Source organism: Opisthocomus hoazin, chromosome 7 (genome assembly GCF_030867145.1).
Source record: "Opisthocomus hoazin isolate bOpiHoa1 chromosome 7, bOpiHoa1.hap1, whole genome shotgun sequence".
Lineage (NCBI taxonomy): Eukaryota > Metazoa > Chordata > Aves > Opisthocomiformes > Opisthocomidae > Opisthocomus > Opisthocomus hoazin.
The window spans coordinates 1,434,771-1,456,552 of NC_134420.1; the positions used below are offsets into that span (position 1 = coordinate 1,434,771).

General features: G+C 53.9%; 1 protein-coding gene across 2 annotated transcripts; it reads right to left on the minus strand.

Annotated features, from left to right (window-relative positions):
* Positions 1–3,382: 3,382 nt before the first annotated feature.
* Positions 3,383–21,000, minus strand: CEND1 (cell cycle exit and neuronal differentiation 1). Of its 2 annotated transcripts, none has more exons than XM_075425446.1 (2): positions 20,894–21,000; positions 3,383–8,211 (listed from the first exon to the last, which is right to left on the minus strand). In XM_075425446.1, exon 2 carries the CDS (start codon positions 8,026–8,028, stop codon positions 7,630–7,632), a length of 399 nt encoding a protein of 132 aa, XP_075281561.1. In that variant the 5' UTR covers positions 8,029–8,211; positions 20,894–21,000; the 3' UTR covers positions 3,383–7,629. The 2 variants fall into 2 exon arrangements, with proteins under 2 accessions (XP_075281561.1, XP_075281563.1); XM_075425448.1 differs by lacking the exon at positions 20,894–21,000 and adding an exon at positions 20,742–20,824.
* Between the last annotated feature and the right edge of the window lie 782 nt (positions 21,001–21,782).

Here is a 21,782-nt window from a genome sequence, read left to right on the forward strand (position 1 = left end):
GAGAACCTCTCTTCTCTGCTTGTATTTGTGGTGCTCCAGTACCTGGACGGCTGCAGAAGCACCAGCTTCAGCCAAGTATAGTGTATACTCATGCCGCATCAGCATCTCCTGAGCAGCCAGGATACCTCACACCTGGCTGGCAGGCAGGCTTCAGTCCCGAGCAGAGCTTGTGGCCATGCAGTGACTTGCTGACATGGAGGAGTAAGGACAAGAAAGGGGCCTTCCAGCTGTGGATTTTTCATCTGCTGAGTTCCTGTGGCAGAGGAGAGCACTCAGCATCTTGCAGACTCAGACCCTCAAGCCCTAGCGATTAGGGCAGATGAAAACTCCACACATTCCCTGCTGTGCCACACAGTCTCTGCGTTCCCCTTAGGCGCTTGGCGGCTGAACACTGCCCGTACCTTTTGAGTGGGGCTACCCAAAATCTGCCTCTGCCTTGGGGCAGGGTTTCTGCCTAGCTGTGGAGAGGCCACATCTGCAGAGCTGCCTGGGGAGAAAGCAGAGAAAGGAAAGGGAATACAGCGCAGTATCCAAAGACGTGGAAAAGGACAAGCAATGAATCAGATCTCCAGAAACCAGTGGAGCCACTTAGTGTGTAGCAGTTGAAGATCTGGCATGAGCAGATAGCCTAGGAAGTTGGGCATTAAAAGAGCAAAGCATGTCACAGGGCTGGACTGAGGGTCTCAAAGACAAGAGGAAAAAGTCAGCATAGAACCCCTTGGCTCAACAGATTAAACTCCCCAGGGCGTCAGTGAAGGTAATGTGATCTGAGCTAATCAGAGCAAGGTACAAGAAAAGACACAGAAAAATGGCGTTGGACAGACCCAGCCGAGTCCAGCTGAATGGCACCTGAGGCATGCTCCAAGCCGATGCCTCAGTTACATTGCAGTACCCTCAGCAGCACCTTGTGTCATCGTCTGGGCTGCTGAATTCAAGATAATCTAGCTCAAGGAGACCGCCTTTCTGTCTGGCTACCTTCAGTCTGATGAAGCTGGATTAAGTACCCTCTCATTTTTGCCAAGTATTCACCATCACAGCTGAGACATTCTGTGCTCTTTGCCCTTAATGCCACTTGAAAAATAACTTCCCATTGATGATCAAGTAATACTTCAAGTAGATAAACTTCAGGAGAAAACTAATCTCCAATTGAATGAGCGCAGGAGAGGTTTTAAAACGATTGATAGGCCAAAAACGGTCACTGCAGGAGAAGTGTTTAGGGCCTGATGATGGCTGAAAACAGAACAGCGATATTCAATCCACAGTACTAGGCAGACACTGCTCACATCACCTTCTCCTGGCTTCTTCGTAACCCACCGAGCATAAATCCTGCAGTGTGTGGGTGGTGCTGCATCCCCTGGCCCAGAAGACTGCTGCACAGGCTTCATCGCTTTCTGCAGGAGAGCTGTCAACTGAGAGCCACTCGTAAGACCTAAAAAGTCCAGGCAGCCCAGGTCAGATCTTTAGCATCAGCAGATTTCTCCCTGAAAGAGTAAAGGACCAAATACCTCTGGTGTAAATATCAGGAAATACCCCGATTCCAGCCTCCTGCGCTGAGAACTTAACTAACTTAGGTACAGAGATTTTATTCTCCAGGTCGGAGCCAGTTCTCTTCGTGCAGGGAGGTGCCCAGCGTGTGAAGCAGAGCTGCAGTCAGTTCAAGGAGAAGGTTATGTGATGCGGTTGCCTACCCCTGCAGAAGACAGCTCTTGCTGGCTTGGGAGATTTCTTCTGGCTCCGTGGTGAGGGGAATGAGACCATGGTAAGGTGCTACATGGCTTGGGAAGGGAACCAGCATCCCCGCTCTAGCATGAAGTCACAGACGGAGAGGGTCGAAGTGCGAGTGGGTTGGATTTTCAGTCCTGTTCATAGCAAAGCATGCGAAAGGAGAACACAGCCCTTCGAAACACCCAGATCGTCAGCTTGCAATCTCCTTAGTCAGGCAAAGTTGGTTGTAAAAAACTTCAGGTCTTTTTCTTGCTTCACGACCCCTTTAACATTGAAGAGCCAGCAAAAATTAGTCTGGAAAAGTCAGTTAGCAAAGGTTAATTTGCGTGGCAGCAGAGTTGGTCATTTTGCTTTTGTCCAAGAAAAAAAGCAGACAAGGATAGGATATAAAAGTTAACGTGTCCCTACCAAAACTGCTCAGATAATGAAGTCAGGTGCTTTTTTTCCTCTGCACTTCTCTGTACTTTCTCATACCCCCTTAGAAGCACGGACTTGAAGCTTTCTATAGACCTGATTGAAATTCCAAGAGTTTCACACTTCAAATACATTTTTCCATTGCCTTCCTTTTCTTGTTTGTTTCTTCAAGAAGAACAAACCTTCGGGGCTGTTATTTTCAGCCAATTCTAAGAATAGTTAGCAGGATGTCGATTTCTAAACCCCAGTGCCATTTCCAGGAAAGAAAGTGAAATTTTTAAGGCAGAAATCGGCTCTCACAGGCTCCAGTTGTTTTCAGTTACACTGCTGTTGTTGGTACACAAATATTGGTGTAGGTATAAGCCTGGCTGTGAGCAGGGCTGCCCCAGCCAACACCAGAAAACACTTTCCTCCCCCTCAGCAGAAGGACTAAGGAATCTTTTCGCCAGTTTTGAACACACATGCCACCGAGCTGATTTTACATTTTACGATGACCTGCAGTCGTATCCCTGGTGCCAATAAGATCTGAAAGGCCTGATCAGAGCACGATGAAAAGAATGGGAAAATTCCCCTTGTTTGCAGTAGCCTACGGATCAACTCCTAAACTTTAGCTCAGCAGAGACAGAAGTCTGTTTTTAATTAATCACTCAGCCTAAGGGAGCTAAGAAGTGCGTCGGGGCAAATGACCGTTCAGTGCTTTACGTGGGAGCCCGAGAGGTGAACAGCACCTGCCAGCAGGCATTCCTACCCTCCTGAAAATGCTGCTGCGTTATCCTTTGGCTTCCAGATTCGTTTGCCTCCTACTGCACAACTGTTCGGAATAACGGGACTTCTCCACAGCATATTGAATCAGTAGGAAGAGGAAGCAGAAGTGCAATCCATTTCATCTTTCTTCAAGCTAGAAGCATCAAAAACCTTCTGCTAAGCTGTCCAAGAAAGCGTAAAGACATCTTTATATTTTACTAAAACTTATGGCTCCTTAAAAATAGATGGAGATCAGGTGTCGTAATTGAATCTATAGTTTTAGTGGTAAGCTACAATGTCTGAAGTCAGTTTTGCAGATTTATGATTTATAGACTTTGTCAAAAGAGTAAACTAGCAATCTAGATCTCTTCAAATCCCAAGCACAGAATCTGATTAGTTTTAAGCGTTAGTTCATTCTCCCCATGGAGATATTCACTAGAAGGACTTCGTATCACAAACACCACACAAAGAATAACATCAAGCAAATAACGGCATGTGCTCAGTACGAGAAAAGACAACTATTTATTTAGCACAGCGAGTTCAGTCATTTAAGCCTTCTGCTTCAACAAATTTGGTTTCAATCTCGCTCCAGTTCTGAGAGAGGTGAATTTGCTCTTCTCAGCCTACTTCTCGCTGGACATTTTTTTGTTTTCTCAGAATGAAGCCACCGCACAGCCTGGCACATTAAGGCAGAACAGGAGGTGCTTGCTAAAGGGATGACATTTGCAAGTCAGAACTGGAGTGCGTCGCCCCAGCTGCATGCTCAGGAGCTTGCGGCATCTACGCTTGATCTACCTGACTCAAACCAACACTAGACTCACACTTCGAAAAGCGCTACGACACAGTCCAGTACAGTCCAGTATAGTCTAAAAGTGCCTTATTTTAAAGCGAGTAGCCCACACGACTATCCAGGGAGGGGAGCAGTAATTTTGAGCTTCTAGCACAACAGGCACACCGTACATTCAGCAGTTCACTGGCCATACATTCTTTGAGCTGAGAAGAAACCAGGACCGGAAAAGAATTCGGGTGCTGCATGGCACGATGCAAATGGCACAAAAAAGACATCACGGACACTTTGTGTGAATGCAGGGGGACAAATGAAGGGTCGTCTCCAGGCTGATTTGTTTTCCCGCGCCCCCACAGACTGCAGTAATGTAGACATATATGTATGTATACATACATATGCAGAGCATTCTTGAAGGCAGGTTGGTGTATATACACATACACACACAGAGAGGTGTTTTCCAAGCCCCACTGCCAAAGAGCCGAGTTCCAGGTAGCGAATCTGGGCAGCAGACAGCAATGTTAAGTGGTCACAGTAAGCCGAGAATCCCTTACGCGCAGGGCATCCCACGTTCACTGCCCAGGGAGGGTTTGCGTGTGGTTACACACCCAGGTGAGCTGCAGCCCCATCACCATCTCTGTGGTGTGTTTCTGGATGAAGTCAGTGGCCTTGCATCTGAGTGCTCTAAGGGCAGGGGGGTTCGGAGACGGACAGGAATGGTTAAGGCCCATGTTGGCTGAGAACTGTTTTTCCCTTCTTCTGTTGCCAAAGGTTAAGTCAAGGAAATAAGAACACTTTAAAAGTAAAATAGGAGAGTCAAATGAAGCAGGTGTTTCTTTTTCCTCCTCCTGTATCTCTCTACTCTGGTCAGGACAGAATAGATAGACGCTACATCTGTAACGTTGTCACACTGCTGTAAAAATAAATCAGATGCCGGGGCTGAGAGGGAGGGAGCAGACAGGGCAGGTAGAAGCATCTCAAAGACAGGCCTCTCACTTGCAAACAGAAGTCACTGTCTGAAAAATCACCACCCTGCTTTGGCAAAACAAGAATCAGAGCAGGGGTGGCCGATTTCCCTTCCTTGCGAGCAACATGAGCAAAATTTCCCTACAGCCAAGAGCTTTGTGCTTCAGAGATCCGAGGGAAGGGGAGCCCAGAAATAGCCATCCCCACATCCAAACCCCGGTAGTTTGGATACCTTACTCCGTACCCGGTGGACACAGGCCTCCCGGTCACGGAGATCAGGTTCCTGGCAGGACTGCACCGCAGTTTGCTTCCGGCTTGTGGACCCAAACCTCCCTTGATGGGAAAGAGAATGCAGGGTTGAGGCTGCAAGCAGGAGCAGGGGGAGCTGGTATGCAATGGGGTCTCTCCCAGTACAGCAAGAGGATGTGCCCAGGGCACAGTCAGGGTCCAGGAGTTCTGCAGCACTCCCAGGCTCTTAGTGCGGATGCAGCAGCCTTGCCGTGTCCTCCTGCAAAGCCCCGCTGCAGTCGCTGCAAGCAAGCTGTGCCGGGACTGCCTCTGAGCTAAATCCTCTCTCACATCTCTGCTTTCCAAATACCTTTCATACGCCTTCACTATTGTTTGCCTTCCCCTCTGCTCCCCTCCCAAAAAACGCCCCTCTGAACATCTGCAAAACAGGATGAGGGGAAATCAGTTCTTCAGACAGAAGTGGCATTATAGAAACACCCTGCCATGGACCCTTCTGCTTCAGACGGAAAAAACCCTCCAGGCTGCGACAGACGGCTGCTGGGAGACACATCCACAATACATGCAGAGTGCTTTAAACTATCAGGATTTTACCTGGGGCTCTAGCACTGGGTCCAAAAAACACTGTGCACCCAACGTGCCGACCCCTGTCTCCGTACTGTTAAAGGCAGGGGCAGGCATTAAACTCGAGGCTGTTGCTCATCAGAAGGCAGCCTCTGATACTCCCAGAGGCTGTGCGCCTTTGGGTATGTTTTACAAGCCCTGGGGAAAAGAGGGTGACAAATCTCACTGTAGGAATGGCCAGGGTGCATCAAAAGACTTTTTGTTTGGGGAACCCATGTGCATTCAGCAGACCACATTTGGAGGTAAAGACAGACATGAGCCAAGAGAAGAACTGCCAGGTCAGGTTATACACACCCACCGTCCTATCCAGTAATCCTGCCAGAAGCAGATACTGCAGAGGCAGAACGTGAGGAACATACACCTTCCTCTGGCCCTGCACCCACTGAATTTATACATCCAGGCTCAGTTAAAGGTAAAGACAGAGGTTCTTTAACTGATCTCATTCCACTTTGTCACAGCCTCTTGCTAATCGTCACTCCAAAACCCTGCCCATTTGCTGCAACTGCTGCTGAGCTCTGGTGACTCTGCGGTTCCGACCTCATCTCTGACCTAATTTTAAAACAAGAAATAAGGGGTTTTGTAAGACTTTTTTGCAGTAGTGCAGCAGCCAAGCGTAGTCCGATGGAAACTTTCAAAATAAGGAAACACTTCTTGGCGTCAGGGAAGGGCATCAGCCAATGCACTAAACAGCCTCTCTCATCACCTGCCTTCCTCCTCCCCTGCACAAGGTCTGGCTTTAGAGCTGAGCTTCTCACCGATGAAACCAGGCTGTTCATGAGGACTGGGAATTTGTTTCCATTTCCAAAGCTTGGAGGAGTCACAAATCCCTGCTACTGTCATAGGAGGGAGGAAAGAAACCCCCCTAGGACACACACACGTCCAGAGCCCTTGAACAGGGTTTCCCTGGCATAAAGCAGCTCAGTCTTATTCTCATGGGATCCCAGGTCCTCTCTGCCCCTACAACCAGCTCACGGCTTCACCATTTCCACCTTCTCACGTACCAAGAGACCATAGCCTTCAGTGGGAAGGAAAGCACGCGAAAGGCCTGATCCAAAGCCCAAAGAACTGAACAGAAAGAGTCCAGCTGACATCGAGGGAGTCCGGGCTGAGGCCACAGCATCCTGCAAAGCACAGCCTAACTTCAGGAAATACTAGATCCAAACCAAAGCCTCTCTGTCCCCGAACGCTGCTCCTATGACCTTGGCGAGCCATGGGATCCCGAAGGCTGCCTGCCAACGTGCAAGAAACCTAGCAGATGGCAGCTGCTGTCCGCCCGAAGTAGGCGTGGGACTTCGCCACGTACCTCCACGTGCTGCTAGCTGTGCTGTCGGCACGGTGCAGCCCCTCTGCTCCCCCCCATGCTGTCAGCCCAGCCTGAGAAATGACTTGGTGTGACGTCCCGAGTTTCACACTCAGCTCTGCCACGCTGCAGTCTCGACCTCCAGCTGCAGCCAGCCTGTTTCCTCCGGGGCGCTTCGAGTTGGGTTTTTAAAAGCAGGTTGACGAGCAGCAGGTACACAAGACACCTATTAGAGATCACGCTTTGCTGTTCGGGTTAAGGAGCTGCCTTTCACCTGCGTTTGCCCAGTGCTTCCCCTGCCCCAGAGGTGCTGGATAAACACTGGCCCAACACGCAGTGACAGGCAAACTGGGTCTTAGCACTAGGCTCCGTCTACCCTTACATCTTCTTTACCACAACCCGAGTTAAAAACAAACCATAAACAGAAACCAAAACACAAAGCGGGGACTCTGGACGGGACGTAGAACACTTTGGACTCGAAAACAGGGGACTGCAGGAGAGGTGGGGGTGTCTCCCAGGGAGGACAGCAGGGGAGGGGAGGGGACACCGTCGTTTACACCGATCAGGAGAAGCTGTAATCTATACACAGTGGTATAAGCCAAGATATATTACATGAAAAAACACACGGAGTGCATGGAGTTACCCACACTGGGTCAAACTGGCACAGTTGTCTTGAACAAGACTCTTGCAGTTGGTGCTTGTTGTTGACCTATCTAGCTCGCTCTCTCTATATATATAGATATGTATAGAATTTTTCTGCATGCATTTGTCTCAAAAGGAGCTGTACAGCTGGGCTGGGTTTCTCATCCCCACCCCGTCTCGGTCTTCATTTTTTCCGGGCTAGGAACGCCACTCCCACAATCACAGCAAGCGCAGCCACTGCCACTCCTCCGACGATGATCAAGGGCTTCATGTTGTCGAAGATGCTGCCTGGTGACTCCTCGGAGCTGTTTCCCTTGTGATCAGAGTCAGGGGTCTGGCCGGTGGCCTCCTGTGTCTCCGTGGCGGCGGGGCTGGGGTTCAGGTTGCTGTGGTTGTTCACGACAGCAGCATCGCCACCCGCCTTCTTGGTGGCAGAGGTGGCAGTGGCAGCGGGCTGCTCTTTGGGGATCTCCTTCTTGTCTGCATTCGTGGCAGGCCCAGGGTTGGGCTTTTCTGGCTTTCCGGAGCTGGGGGCCTTGGCGTCGGGTTTGTTTCCGCTTCGGACGTTGCCTTTGGAATCCATCCCTACGAGTGCTGCAGGTAGCGACTGGATGCCACGCGCGCGGGGCAGTCCCAGCTCTTCTCCTTTGCCTGGCTGCTGGAGAACGCAGAGGAGCCACCTAAGAGGGACAGCTCAACCCCTCGGAGCGGTTGTCTCGGGATGGTTCTCACACTGTTGGTGTCCTATCTGGACATGATCCGGCACCTGGAAGAGCAAGCAGAGCAACGAGAGGTGAGTGAGAGCGAGCCAGTGCCATTCTACCTGGAGGCAACAAAGGAGGACAGAAGACAAAACTGGAAAACTGTTTGCTCTTTTGTTAGCAACTGAGAGCTGTATTCAAAGCATCTGCTGCAGTGCCTGTACCTGCAATAACATCAAAGAAGTTGGACTGACTGCCATCTACGGCTGCCACAGCCGGGCTCTGTGTGTAACCAAGACAAGTCCGTCCTGGCCATGTGTGTGATGTCATTTGTCAGTGATGAGATATACTCGTGTCCAAGCAAATAAATCTTACTTTCCATTTGCTCACCACAGCTCCCTTCCTCCTGGGTGAGGAGGGAACATTCTGCTCCATGGGAAAGCAGATCGATGGCTCCTCCCCGCTTCTAACTCACCCTCTAGCCCTCTTTTTGCACCATTATCCCAAGTTCAGTTTAGGAGGTGGTTAAACTGATCTTGTGTGATACTCCCCATCCAGATGGGTACTGCAGAAATAAACAGGATTAGTTTCTCAGTCATCGGTATCAGAGCTGCGAGGATTATTGCCGTCAGCATTTCTGGTGGAGCTACGGCAAAATGAGGCAAGTGCCAGATTCTCAGCGGGTGCAGACCGGTGTATTGACTCCAGTGCAGCTGCACAAATTAACTGTGAAGCTGGATCTCACAGCGACTGAGAGATCTCACTCCTGTCTCCTCCTTGCAGCAGGTAGCCGGGCTTGCCCACGGAGCCGAGCGGGATGTCGGATGTACTGCAGGTGATTAGCCGGAGCCATTTTCCCCAGGGAACCGATGAAAGCAGCAAACAGCATGGCTGCACCCAGAGAATTCAGCAAACGGACAAAGTCGGCTTCAAAGGGTTATAAAAACACAACAAAAACATCACGCCAGCAAGCCTCGCCAGGCAGCAATCTAGGCAAGGTGAGCCGGGAGATGGAGCTCCCGTGGCTCCACCTCTGCACAACGGGAGGAGAGGAGATGGCTGCTAGGCAGCTCGCCGTCAGGCCTCCGACGGCGCAGCTCCGCGTCAAGCTTGAGCTTGGGAAATAATGAGTAAACAGGAGGCAGCGGTCAGATCCGAGTCGCCTGCTTCATTACCTCCCCGCTGACCTTCAGCGCTGCCAGCAGCCTGCCGAGAGCTTTCTGCCTGCTAAGTGAAATACGAGCTTATTAGCTGGCTGGATTTAGAAGTAAAGAGGCTCCTCAAAAGCCTCTACAGATAGATGTTTCCTCCAAAGAGGCTCAGAGTGCAGAGCACTCCTTTAATGACTGACAGGGAGGATGTCCAAGGGTTGCAGCAATGGTCCGTGCTGCTGCCTCTGCTGGGAAGCAGGCTAACAAGTGTGGTGTTTTAATTTCCATCTTGGCAGAAACGTTGGCCTGGAGGAAACCTACCCACAGAAATGCTGTGCTTGGGTCCAGAGCAAAACTGTGCAACAGCTTACGGCTTGGCATAAGATAGAAGGCACCCCCTCTCCTGCGCTCCCTTGTAAGCTGTGGTTTGGTGGCCACCATCTGCAAAGCCAGTCAATGGGAGTTGACTGAGAGAATTGCAGCACCAAAATCATGGAAGTCCATAGCTCACCTGCTGCATCAAGTGTGGTGACCATGACACTAGTACGTCACATACCAAAAAGTCTGTCTGAAAGGTTGGCACTTAGCCCAGAGGAGTAGTCTCAGCTCCTCCTCTAGCATGGTGATGGGGAAGGCACTTCCAAAAGGCTTTTCACAAACCTAGCTTACACACCTCCCTTAGAAAGGATGAGTGTGAGTACGTGGTGAGATGGTAGCCTGAAGTCTCCAGAAGGCATTAGATGTGCTGAGGCTGCGCGCAGTCACTCGCAGGACTGCTCTTCTGGTCCTCATTTTACATCTGGTACAACCACGACCCAAAGAAATTGTAAGCAGGGCCCAAGGCTGAAGCAGGCTTGGAGGTTAAAGCAGGGAGAGTCCGATTCATCATGTCATAAATATTGAATTACCTGCTCAGTCACTTTGATATCAATTAGCTGGGCTGCTCACACACTCTCTAGTATTTGTGTGGTTATACTATATCAACCAAGCATTAAACTTCTGCTTCTTTCCGTAGCAAAGCTATGTGCAGCCTACAGAGGTGGTAGGGGTAAATCAGAGAGAGGACAGACTGGCCTCTTTGCTGAGAAATGAGGGCTCTGCACAGCCCAGGCACCTCACAGTTTGTCCACAGCCTTCATTGATCAGATCTGGTTTCCAAATTCCTGGAAGCAGGAAAACTGTTTTTGCTCAGAGCCTACGCTGTGGCATGAAGCCTTGTCCCGCAGCCACGCTCTGCACTGCTACAAACAGCTCATTAAAGCTTTTCTTGATTTCTAAGTGAGTTTCCACTAACAGCATGCAAGCCCCTCACGCAGATTAGAAAAGGTTTTAAAAGATGTAGAAACCAAACTAAGCTAAAAACCCATCTCTGCGGTTCTGAAGTGTTCACATGAAAGGGCTTTCTGTCGGTGGCTTTCCATCACCAGAACCAGCCACGGAACTGCCCAGCACCTCTCCAGACCCTTTGGCTTGGCTGAGCTGCTGCTGCCCAGCTCCACAGCCGGGCAGCCCAAGTGCCCCGTCTGCCCGCATCGGCTGTGGCACAGCTACCAGAGCCACCGGTGGGTGACCACCACGCCAGCCCGCAGCCATCTGTGTCACCCTCCTCCTCCTCCTCGGGACCCAGGGTACTCATGGCACCAGATCCTCTTCCATCACAGTGCTTAACCCTCTTCTGGATGTGATTAGCCACCTCCCAGTCACTCTCTGCCTTGGGTAACATCCCCTCTTTCCTTTCGTTCTCCTTCCCCTTCCCAGTCCTGCACTTTCAAGGGTATGAGCATCTGCTCATCTTCAAGCACCTCTGCGTCCCACACACTGAAAAGAAAGGTGCTTTCTTCATTTTCATAAACTAAGCCTGCACAAAAGGGTATGGGGTTTTTTCCCCAGCCCTTTGTCTCCTCCTCATCCCTCATTCCTTCACACAAAGTTTTCCTTTAACAGCCTATTTCTCCACCTTTGCTTTCTTCTTTGTAGCTCCTCACATCTATTTATTCCTCCCTTCTCTCTCCTCCTCAGTTGCTGTCTCCGCCTGTCTACCCGTTCCTCCCCCTTCCAGCTCCCTCTCTGCCTCCCACACAGCCAGCAGCACTTGGGAACAAGGTTTTGTGAGAGACAGGCTTCATTCCCTCCCTTTCCCCCCATGCTATTTCTTTGTTCAACGATCTGTGCCTTTTCCAGGAGGTTTTCCCTTGCCGGCAGCTACCTAGTTCTTTCCCAGGCTGGGAAGAGGGAGCAGAGATCATGAAACCAGCGACCAAGTAGAAAAGGGAAAAGCAAAGCCCTCCAAACATCTGCCGCCTCGAGAAGGGGCACACAAACACCACAGCCCTCCTGGGGTGCTGCTGGCCGTCGCGGCTCTCGAGGTCAGCGCAGTCGGACTCACCCAGCGCAACGAGCTGGCCCCAGCCAGAGAAACAGGGCCGACGTAAGGAGCAGCTTTCCTTGGCTCCCTGAAGGGCACCTTTTCTGCCTCAACCCCCCAGCAAATGAACAAATCCATCTATTCCTCTGTCTCAGAATCACAGAATGGTCGGGGTTGGAAGGGACCTCTGTGGGTCATCTAGTCCAACCCTCCTGCTGAAGCAGGGTCACCTACAGTAGGTTGTAGACTCCTGCGTGTGCAGATGAAAGCTGCATCAATCCCACACCGAATGGAGCAGAGGAGTCACCGCTAGCTTTACATCACCGTTAGAAGGTCCTCTTCCGTCTGCAGAGACCAGCCCCATCCCCAAGCCCTGCAATCTTCCCCTCGCTGGTCCCAGTTGGAAGGAAAAGCCGGCCGCTTTGCGAGACCGAGCGGCCGCTACGGTGGGGTCTGGGGGGCGGTGGGAAGCTGCACCCCGCAGATGTGCGTGGGGTCATGGCAGCGGGGAGTGGGGAATCGTACACGGTGCTTTGCTTTATGAAAAGCAGACGATTTCCATTGGGTCCTCAACTGCCACACTGGCAGACTGTCAGCAGGAAGGAATTCAACCACCACGGTGCTGTTATGCATCTGAATTTGTACTTGCGACCAAATCTGAATTTATCCTTGCACCAAAGGCGCATCCAGGCACTCCGGGTGCCCTCCAGTTGAAAACATCGCTCTCAAATAGCTGCTGACCACGTCTGACCTGTGGCAATGCTGTGCAGAAGGAGCCAGAGAAGACCTTCTACACCCTCCAACCTTCTTCCCTACCCCCTCATCGACCCTTCACTTCTTTGTCATTCTTACCTGTCTGGAAGAAAGGCATGAAGGTTCACATTTTGGGGGCAAAGAGGAGAGTTATAAGTACCAAAGCCCCGTTCTCTGAAGTAGCATGACCTGTGTTGGCTTTTGGGCAAAGAATTAAATGGACCACTATTGCTGGTCAAGCAGTAATGCTTCATCCTGCCTCGCCCCAAAACCCCTTAGCCTGAAGCAGCTGAACCACGGCAAAGGCCACCCCACAACTCCCCATTGCCTGAGCCAGGCGTGGTAGCACTCTCCTTAACTCCCACGGGTTGGGGACAGAGCTTGTCTGCAAGGAGATGAGGTACGCAACCAAGCCCGCTCTCGGTTCCCTTTGAGATGACGTAGCTGGAGGTCCATGAGAGCTCAAAGCGCTCAGCAGTGCTGGAGGAGATTGCCTGTGCCATCCTTCCTGAAGCTAAGGAAGCACAACACCCAGCGCGGTCCTCATCATATGCTTCAGTCAATTGCTCCTAGACCAACATGGCAAAAGGTTTTCGGTGTCCTGGAGGAAGAAAGTCCACCAAATACCAACTACTTTAAGGTCCCTTCACTGGCTCTGTAAGTCTCCGCTGTCTGCATTTGGTTGTTAAAGACCAAGCTGGCTTTTCAAGGGACAGAAAATGGCCCTCTTCTCAGCCAGCTTCCCTTTGGTGAGAGCAATTTGCACCTGCCCAAACTGGCTCAGAGGATGGAGTTACCACCACAGACGCAGGCACCAGCTGGCAGGGGAAGAGCAGGTAATTTTAGACTGAAGTCTGCAGATTTCGGTCCGGCAGCAGACTGCACACAGAAAAAGGAAGATTAAAATCTGGCCACTTCAAAGGGGCACCTGAAAATACATAACTTCCTGAAAAGGGAAGAATTAAAAAAAAAAATAAGAGAAGCAGTGTTCTGACTACAGAAGGTGAGGCAGCTGTGAGCTGAAGGGACTGGGACCAGGCTGTTGGAGACTGGGGATGTTACTGGGGGCGTCAAGTGCTGCTACAGGCTTCCTACATGGCCTCTGCGTGTCGCAAACGCTCTCCTTCAGTGCAAATCAATGCAATACAGGGGGCTGAACTCACCAGTGCGAGACCCTCAGATGGAAGACAGCGTGGTCACGTGGAGCGTTACCATGGCCAGAGAGATCTTGACTGAAGCGGTCAGCAGAAGACAGCTGGAGCACACGGCTAAGGAGAGTTCACAGGGTGCTGAGGACAGTGCCAAGCGAAAGGTAGCCTGTCCTGACAGATGAAGGCTTCTCCAAAGAGGTCTGAGGGTGCTGCCCCAGGGCAATGCTGGTTCATTGCCACTTGCCATTTTACAGCAAAAGAAGAGATAGGCTGCAGTCAAGCAGATTGCCCTGGAGAAGCCATTATTTCAGAGAGCCACGGGCATAGGGTTTGGGCTGTCCCCAAGATCCTGAGGCTGAAGACCATTCTCACCTCCCTTTCTTCTCCCAAAGGGGCTTGGAAGAGAGTTAAGGAAAGAAGGGACTGTGAGCATGGGCTGAAATGAGCAGACCGCAGGAGGGAGTGCAAGTCCTGGCTAGCTCAACCGAACATCATGTAAGAAACCATCAAAACTCCTCTAAAAAAAAAAAACCCTACAATTTGTCCCCCCACAGCTGCTAGCTGAAGGCAGAGCTGGAATCACACTTCTGAGTTATTTTAGAACAGAAAGAAGAATCAACACACTGACTCACAGCCAGGCTAGCCCTACTTTTCCCCCCGTGGGACTCACCTTAAAAGACTCACTGGCTCGAATGTAGCCCCTCCACTGTCCTTTGGGGACATCTGCCCCTCAGCAAGTTTGTGCCAGTCGCCAGGGCATCCCACCGCTTCGGGAAGCCCGAGGGGAATCGTCAGTCATGTCTTTTCATTGATACAGCTCTGCTTCATTTTAGTGCCTGTTCACCCAAGCTGCTCAGCATCTTATGTCTCTGCCTTCCTTGCACTGGGCCACAGACACGCAGTTTCACCGGCTCGCGTTCCTGAGATGCGCTCTGCCCTTTTTCCAGTTAACCCTGCAGCCCTGCTCCATGCTGAGCTCCTCCCGAGTGCCTGGCCGGGCTCAAGCCCAGCATTTCAGATTGAGCATCCCCCTATCCCTTCTGGAAATACCTTGTCCGAGACACCCTAGGACCCTATGCACCCCTTCCACCGAGGCAGCTCATCCTCAGCCTGCTCCCGAGCCGGGCAGCAGGAATAAACAGCGACTGAGCTGTGGGAGGCTGAGCTCGTGCAGCAGCCGTGCTCAGGGGGAAACGGGGAGGCCTCGTTTGCCACCTTGCTCGTGAACTTCTGCACACAACAAACAGCCCTTTGCTTCCCGTAAAGAAGCACCAAAATCTGAGCCACCAAAGGGAGCCGAACTGTTCCTCTGCCACGGCGGAGGGAGATCCTTCCCCGGTGCTCTGCCGACCCGTGGGTTGCAGCCGACGGTGGCCATCACAGCTGGCCAGGCCATTCACACTGGAGCAGGAGGTCCACAGAGGGCTTGCGTGCGGCGTTAGTAAGAAGAGATCAAAGACAGGCAAGACCTAATTTCTTTCCCCACTGGAGCAGGGAGTTGCTGACAGGTCCAAGGGGGTCATGCTTGAGCTCTCAACCTTCTTCTCTAGCCTGAGTAATGCAGCGTGGAGGACCAGACACTGGCCTTTGGCTAGCGTCCTCAGGGGTCTGTGCCCACTCCATCTGCCGTACCAGGGAGTGATCCGTCAGGGCTGGAAGGACTTGGGTTCAGTGCCCTGCCCCATCCCAGCCTCCTCCTGCAACTGAGCAGCATATTTTGCTTCCCAGTGCTTCATCTCCCCATTTCCAACGGGCACCGAGCTGCTGGAGCAATAAACACGTTAAAGGCAACGAGATGCCAGGCAAGCACCTAAGGTGAGTGACGGCAGAGCAGCGTGACTAAGCCCTTTCCCCCCCCATCTCCAAGAAGGGCTGTGAAGACAGATGAGGTAATGCAGTGCCTCTCGGTATTACCATAAATATTAAAACAGCTTTACATAAGGAGCTTGTGTTCGTTCAGCTGCCGTGGGCAGCTCCCCGAGGAGGATTTTAGCTCCTTTACGGTCCGTTTTGGCCCCCCCACTCCTGACGCAATGCACAGCGAGCGCGATAAAACACAACGCAAGCGGGAGTCGCTTGTCGCCGACGCTTTTACAGCCTCAGTGCCCCAGGACCAGGCTGCGCAGGGGGGCTGCCGTGCTTGGCAGCCTCCCCGAAGCCAAGCCTTGGAGACAGCAGCACCAAGCTGCAGCAGACGCCGCTGCCCCACTTCCCTCCGATGAGATATTTATGAATCCTTTTCCCAATCTATCGTTTGCTACTCCCCACATCCCTCCCCCCGGCCCTGGATTGAACGTTTCCCTCTCAAATGAGCCCTTTGAATCTTGACGTGGAGAACGTCGGAAGGATTTTAACGGGCGGCAGCAGCAGCAGCTTCAAATCTCTGCCACAGGGTGGGATTTGCCAGCAAAGCCTCCGCTCCACGGCTGCGTCAGTCCTGCGGCTGCACTGAGACCCGGCGCTCTCATCGCCCGTCCGGCTGGTGCTGGCAACGACCAAACCCGCAGCCGTCACCCCCAGAGCCTCGCAGGACCCTGCCCCTCGCTCCTGTGCCACCGAGACACGTCACCTCCCTCCTAGCCTGGTGCTGGACCGGTGTTCGGGGCTGGGTTATACCTGGCACCCAGGCAAGGTGAGGAACAGGGCAGGATCCTGTAGCCCAGCAAAACTGGCTTTGCCTTCCACCCTTGGCACCGTGGTGGGCCAGAACTGCGCAGAGATGGGGCAAAGTCCCAGCTTGCAGCACGGGTGCCAGGGTCCTCTCCAGAGGCTGCCCTGCCACAGCCCGGCCACGCTCCCCACGCCGGTGACGCAGCATTCCGCAGCCCCGCTGCACTCCCCACCAGCCTGAGCCCAGAAAAAGGCTGAACGGCCGTTTTCTGCACCGTGGCTTCTGCAGGAGGTGACGTCTGAGCCAAGGGTCACATCTGCAAGCCGTGCTTGTCCTGACCCCAGAGATCTCCCTGGCAGACATTTTATTCTCTGAGAGAGGGAGGCCACGTTGCAGAGGCACACACAGTGCTCCTGCCAGAGGCTTTACTTTGTTCTGTTTGTTTGTTTTTAAACCCAAAGCACAGCTCTAACCTGCACTGTTCAGACACTCAGCCTGTACGCAGCCACGTACGTGGCAAAAACACACTCCACACTTCTGTTCTCTTCTCTCACCCTATGTGAAAATCAAGTGGTAAGAACCATGAGAACTGGTAAACCTGAGCGACTCTGCCCTTCAGCATCGAGGGAAGGACGGCTGGCTGTGCCCTGCCCTGCAGCAGACCCACAGCGAGTTCCCGTTGCCCGTTTCCTGCTCCTTCCAGGGCACCTCGTGGGCACAAACCCGGCCACTTCTCTGCAGCCACACAGGCTGAAAAGCACCTGCAGTTCACTGCAGCTTCCTGCCCACAACTCTTCTTAAAAATACACAGTCTGTCGCCAAAAAACCCCAACCAAGCCTACCTCTTCCTTCCTCTACCAGAGCATTCACCACGCATGGTCCCAACTCATCACCCAAACGCCGTGCTGCCTGGCACCCAGCACTGGTAGGAACAAGGAACCTTCACAAACACCTTCTCATGCCTTGCTCACTGCTGTCCCAAACCATGCCAGAAATCAGGAAAGCATCGCCCAAGCAGCCTTGGGAAAGAGCAGGTTTCATCTCAGGCTCTCCAGTGGTGCCAGTCGCGTGCTCTGACTGATGTCCGTAGGGGTGGGCACTGAGTTACAGCCGGCATGGACCTGGCCGGCTGTCGGCAGGAGAAATCACGCTTGGCCAGGGTGGACAACCTGCCTGGTCACCCACGCAAGTGCCACCAGCCCTCAAGATGCAGCTGGCCCAGCTGCGCTCTCAGCCACAGCTTACAGCAAAGCCATTTCCAGAATTAGAGAGAATCTCCAGACACTTTGCTGGGACTCGGGTGGAAACACCCTTCTGCTGCAGAGCCTGGCTGCTTGGGGTCGGGGCGCGGTGCGTGGGCCCCCGAAGGGGGACTGTCATCATTAAAACAATTTCAGAGCACCTCATTTCGCTGTGCTGTCCTAACTTTAATCCTGGGTTTGAGCCCCCCTTCCCAGACACAGAATCAAATATTCTTTTTCCATTTCATAACTCCATTTTTGGTGGTGGAACGAGATTGTAGCTTTTACCCTTCAAAAAGCATGAGGTGTTCGATCTTCAGCCTCCCCCTGACAGGACTGAGCATCACTCACCCCGAGAGAGAACTTTGGGGGAGCAAAGGAAAGGATTTTCAGCCAGGATGACTTTTTTCCACGGCGGCTCTTTGGCAGGAGGCTGGATCGAAGCACCGGAGGGGTTTCAACAGGGAGCGATGATTCAGGAGGTGCAGCAGTAGATGCGCAGCCAGAAACGTGAACCACGGAGCCTTAACCCACAGAGCGCGACGCCATCGCGGCGTGGGGAGAAGCTGGCACCTCCTGTAAGACCAGGAGGCCACCAGAGCCCAAAAGCCCCAGCAGAAGCTGAGCCAGCAGCCCCCTGTGACAGCCCTGCTGTTAAAAATGTAATTATCGCCCTTCCAACCACAGCTCCACGGCTCGGCATCAGTGACACCCCCTCCTCCATCACCAGGAGGTCTGCACCATTTTCAGCTCTGCTCAGCCGCTCTCCCAGAGAGCTGCTTGCTGCAGGAGGGAGGTCACTGCCACCCCCAAAATGCTCCGCTCTCCCCAGGGGAGAGAGAAGAGATTCCCCACGACATCCATCCCAATGCCCAGGCTGGGGGCACGGGGCAGGTCTCAGTTCCCTGCTCAGCACCGGCTCTGTGATGCCATCTCAGGAATAACATGGCGGGAACGGCGGAGGTTTCATTGCCTCCTTTCTGCTTTTTGGAGAACGGTGAGCAGCTCGCTCCTCTCCACCAGAAAGCCCTGCTCCTTGCACCGAGCACACCAGCGCTTGGGAAGCTGCCTTGGCCCAGCAGGCAGATGCTTCCAGCTTGGGGTGCTGCTCCACGAGGAGCTGGCACCCAGATGCAGAAGGCTGAGATCGGAGATCCAGCGGATCTCTGCTCTGAAGGCCCCTTCCCGACAGCCTGTGGGCCCTGTATCCCTCAAATTCAATACCTGCAAGAAAAAACGCTTGCAAAAACACAAGCAAAAAATCTGAGGGTTGTCTCTGACACAGTAAGATCGCCCCGACCACTGCAGTAAGCAGCAGCAAATTTAACAGCCCTCTTCAGCTTATGGACATCCTAAACCCAGCCCTTCCGACCGACGCGGGACTGCACCAGGCTTTCGTGGTGTCCCCACCCTTCGCGGCTCGGCTGCGGCCGGCAAAAAAAGGTTACAGAGGCAATTCTGCATGTGCAGAGCTGGGTCCCGGAGCTGACAGCCCGCAGGTCTGCAGGCATCAGCCTGAAAAGTGCAGCTGAAATGTAAGGACCCGCTGCGGGCGGACGAGGGGCCCGTTCAGTACGAGGGAGCGACCTTCACGGGAGGCTCCTGGCACGCCCTGGGGTAAAGCCCACCACTCGCCCGGTGCGGCGAAACCAGAGCGCTCTCCCTCCCCGCAGAAAGCTGGGAAGGACCTGGGGAAGGATGGCCAAAGCTCCTCCAGCACAGAAATGCCAGCTCAGAGAGCTCCATCCCTCCCCTCTGCCCTGTCTGCCTGCCTCCTCGCTCGGCCATGGATGGGGAGAGTGAGCCAGGGTGCCCGCCAGCCCCGGTCCTGGCAGCGGAGGGGACGGATGCAGAGGGATGAAGAGCTCCATTTAGAGAAATTCTGGATTTTCTTCCCCTGTCTTGCCACAATAAGATGGGGTTAGAGGCTGGTGTTGAGCACCGCAGCTGAGAAAAGACGGAAAATGCTGAAGGTCAAACCTGTGAAGGTCAGACTTTTGGAGGTCAGTCCCGAGATGGAGCGGGGAGCTCAGTCGGACGTAGCCCACCCTCCCTCTCCCGACAGCATCCTCGCCAAGCCCCACCCAGGAAAGCGGGGCTGCGACAGGGAGGGCTTCCTCCCCTTACCCCAACGTCAAAGTTTCACCAGGCTGATGGCGATTCAAGGATAAAAATCCTCTCCTTTCCCCCCCCAACCCCACCAGAAGCTGCCAGATGGTCACAGAGAACTAAGCAGGAGCAGGGACCAAATCAACAGGTCTCCGCAAACACGCGGGGCACGGCTGCACACAGATGCGCGGAGAGGCAGGGACGTCAGGCTGAGAACCCCGAGAGCCACCCCCCACCCCAATTTATCGCTGGAAGCAGACACCTGGGAAGAGGAGCCCTGGTCTGGTGTCCTCCTCCCTCCCACTCATTTGGTGAAATCTTCTCCCCATAGCTTAAAATAGGCACTACTGCCTCCCTCGACTCTCTCCATTTTTGGTCTTTTCTGGGCAGATTTTTCCCCTTTGTGAGCTCCTTTCCAGCCCAAGGCGAATCTCCAAGCCCCGCTGCCTTACGGAGCCAGCCCAGCTCCTTCCCGGGGGACGGTGCAGCCCGACAGCCGGTGCTGCTGGCTGTTCCCGGCCATGTCACCTCCTGCCTCGGGACTGACAGCGATTACGCAGCGACATTAAACCCATCCAGGCAGCGCCAAGGGCAAACAAACACCACCGTCCGTGCAAACGGGAGGCGAAACGCGGCTGGAAGCCTGACCGAAACCTCTCAGGAAGGGGCGCAGGATCTCCTGCCGAGGCTGGGAGCTCTGGGCTGGGGATGCTGCTTCCCCTCCTCCCTCCCGGCAGCCCCGTTTCCGGCACACGGCCGGCTCCACTTCTCCATGCTCAGAGCCCTTCTGCCTCCGGAAGGCTTCTGCGGCAGCGAATCCCCCCGCAGGTTTCCATCCCAGGGCTGCTGCCTGCTCCTTGCCGGAGCCTGGCATCCGTTGACAGCAGCCAGCCCAGATCAGGAGAGCGCAGCTCGTCCCGCAAAGGCGGTGGAGGAGATCGCAGGTACGTGGAGGCAGCGGGCAGGCTCTCACGCATTTGTGTTTGTGGAAATGCCTTCTCTGGCTGCCTGACCTTCAGCGAGCAGAAGAGGGGAGCTGGAATGGGAAGAGCTGGTCGGGGCCAGCCATCCTCCCTGTGCTCGTTGTTTTGGGTTAAAAAAACCACACTGCTGCCTATCGACAGGGAAAGCTGCGTGGGTACGCGCTCCCGAGCCGGCCGGCATGGCAGCCCCTGGCCTCCCTCCCAGGCAGCTGCAAGGAGGCAGACACTCACCTTGACCAGGTAGAGCTGTGTCTCTGTTTCGCTACGTCACCCCGAGCGGGGATGCCGCACGTCTCTCCACCGACGGCGAGGGACCCCCGGCAGCTCTGCCCCCTCGTCCCCTCCCCAAGCCAGCATGCGAAGAGGAAAGCAGCAGCCCTTACCTTCTGTCCTCCGGCTGCACGGGTCACACCTTGGGAGCTGGCTCTTGCGCAGAGAGGAGGGAGGGAGGAAGGCAGAGGGGGGGGGAACTTGGGAGTTTCCCACAATGCACCTCTGCAGTCCGCATAAAGATGGAGAGTGGGGGGGGGGAACACAGACAGCACTCCAATCCGGAGGGAAGGGCTGGGACTTTGGGGGGGTGGGGGGGGACCAGCAGGGTGGTTAAGGCAGGGCAGCTCCATCCCCACATCCCCTGTTATTTGGGGCTGAGCTGTGTCTTGCTGGCTCGGCGGTTCGGGGCTGGCCCTGCAGTGCTGAGCCCCCCGCCTGCTCCGCTCGCTTGCCTGGGTTTGCGGTGAACACAGCCCCAAAGGAGGGGAAGGCACTGGGGAAAATGGGAGGGGGCCAGCCTCATAAATCGGGATGCTTCTGTGCAGACAAGAGAAAAAAGGAGTACGGGGCTCCCCCCCACCAGGATAAGCAATTTCTGAGTGTGACCGTCCCCCAGCAGGGAGTTACGGGGCTGCAATCTGTTTTACCAAGGAGACGCTCTGCGCAGCAGAAGGAGGAAGCTAAAATGCCGTGCCTTCAGGTCGTTTTGTGCCAGTTCTGCTCCCCTTCTCCCCAGACCCCACCTTGTCCCAGCAGGCTGGGGTCTGACTCCCCTTGCAGAAGCTCTGCAAGGTCTGGGAGGGAGACCAAGCTCCGAGCCGGGCACGCAGCCCGGGTCCCGCTGCGGAGCGCTGTCAGACACCCAGCCTTGCTGTGCCAGACACCCAGCCTGCTCCTCAGCCGCTCCGGCGCTTCGCAGCGCGGTGGTGGACAGCACTGAGCCCTCCCTGCCATGGCCTCACCTCCTCCAGCCGGGCACAGCGCTCGAATTCACACCGC

Excerpts from the sequence above, each read along its gene's own strand:
- CEND1 (XM_075425446.1), bottom strand. The coding sequence starts at position 8,028 with ATGGATTCCAAAGGCAACGTCCGAAGCGGAAACAAACCCGACGCCAAG.